At 40.1% G+C, this 1,069-nt stretch overlaps 1 protein-coding gene across 1 annotated transcript in view; it reads left to right on the top strand.

Annotated features, from left to right (window-relative positions):
• The window catches only part of CEP57 (centrosomal protein 57), a 27,518-nt gene extending 27,330 nt beyond the window's left edge, over positions 1-188 (top strand). The window contains exon 9 of the mRNA XM_013006240.3: positions 5-188. Coding sequence (XP_012861694.2) covers positions 5-175 — 171 coding nt within the window. The 3' untranslated portion in view covers positions 176-188. The remainder of the gene's footprint in view (positions 1-4) is intronic.
• Positions 189-1,069: the final 881 nt, after the last annotated feature.

Below are 1,069 nucleotides of genomic sequence, written 5' to 3' on the forward strand. Positions count from 1 at the left end.
TGATCACCAGCAGCTAGCGAAACTTATCCAGGAGTCACCGACTGTTGAATTGAAAGAAGACTTAGAGTGTGAACTGGAGACATTAGTTGGAAAGATGGAAGCAAAAGCCAATCAAATAACTAAAGTTCGAAAATATCAATCCCAGGTAACGCACTGTTCATTCACTCATTTGTAAAGACTGTTGGGGGCTGGGGTGGTGACAATTTTTCTCTGAAACTTATTAAATGGATGACACTAAATGAATCATAGGTAGGGCGCTAAGGGCTTCTTCCTTTAAATAAGTGAAAACACTTATTTGATTAATTAAATCTATGCTAAAGGATAATAGGAGAGTCTGTGACTCACATTTCATCTCAGTTGTAAGTATAAATTCCATGAATTGGAATAGTGCCAAGTTTACCCAACTTTCTTCAAAAACACCTAGATACATGTAACTACGTGAAAAAATCTTTTGCTATGTGTATGACTCACTTCCATTGGGTCAATACTGACCATAAAGAATAAGGTTGAACTGCCTCTGGTTTCTAGAGCTTAGTTTCTTAGGAGATATTACCAATTGCTGTGGATTCAACTCTGACTCATAGTGACTTTGTGTGTGCCAGACTGGAACGGTGCTCTCTAGATATTAATGACTGATTTTTTTCAGTAGGGCCCTGAGACTTTTTTGAGCAGACAGATCTCTAACCGTCTGGCTAGCTGAGGATAGTGGCCATTGGTACCATGCAGGGACTCCGAGGTCCACAGAGCCTCAGTGTAATTAAGTAATTTGTCCAACAGTAGAAAAGGGGCTTCAGAAAGCACTGTATATACTCGTGCGTAAGCTGAGTTTTTTCCAGCACATTTTTTAATGCAGTTTTTGTGGTAAAATGAGGTGCCTGGGCTGATATTTGGGTCGGCTTATACTCGCGTATATATGGTATGTGGGAAAATGGAATTATAAGATAATGGAATTTTTCCAGGAACTTTTCGAAGTCCACTCATAATAGTCCACTACTAAGTGACAGCACTCTTGTGGCACAAGTGAGCACTCTCCTGAGCTGGAAGGTTAGCAGTTCCAAGGCATCAGCAA

The sequence above is a fragment of the Echinops telfairi genome, unplaced genomic scaffold, assembly GCF_000313985.2.
Source record: "Echinops telfairi isolate 266 unplaced genomic scaffold, ASM31398v2 ScPeMD7_7421;HRSCAF=8459, whole genome shotgun sequence".
In the NCBI taxonomy this organism is placed as follows: Eukaryota; Metazoa; Chordata; class Mammalia; order Afrosoricida; family Tenrecidae; genus Echinops; species Echinops telfairi.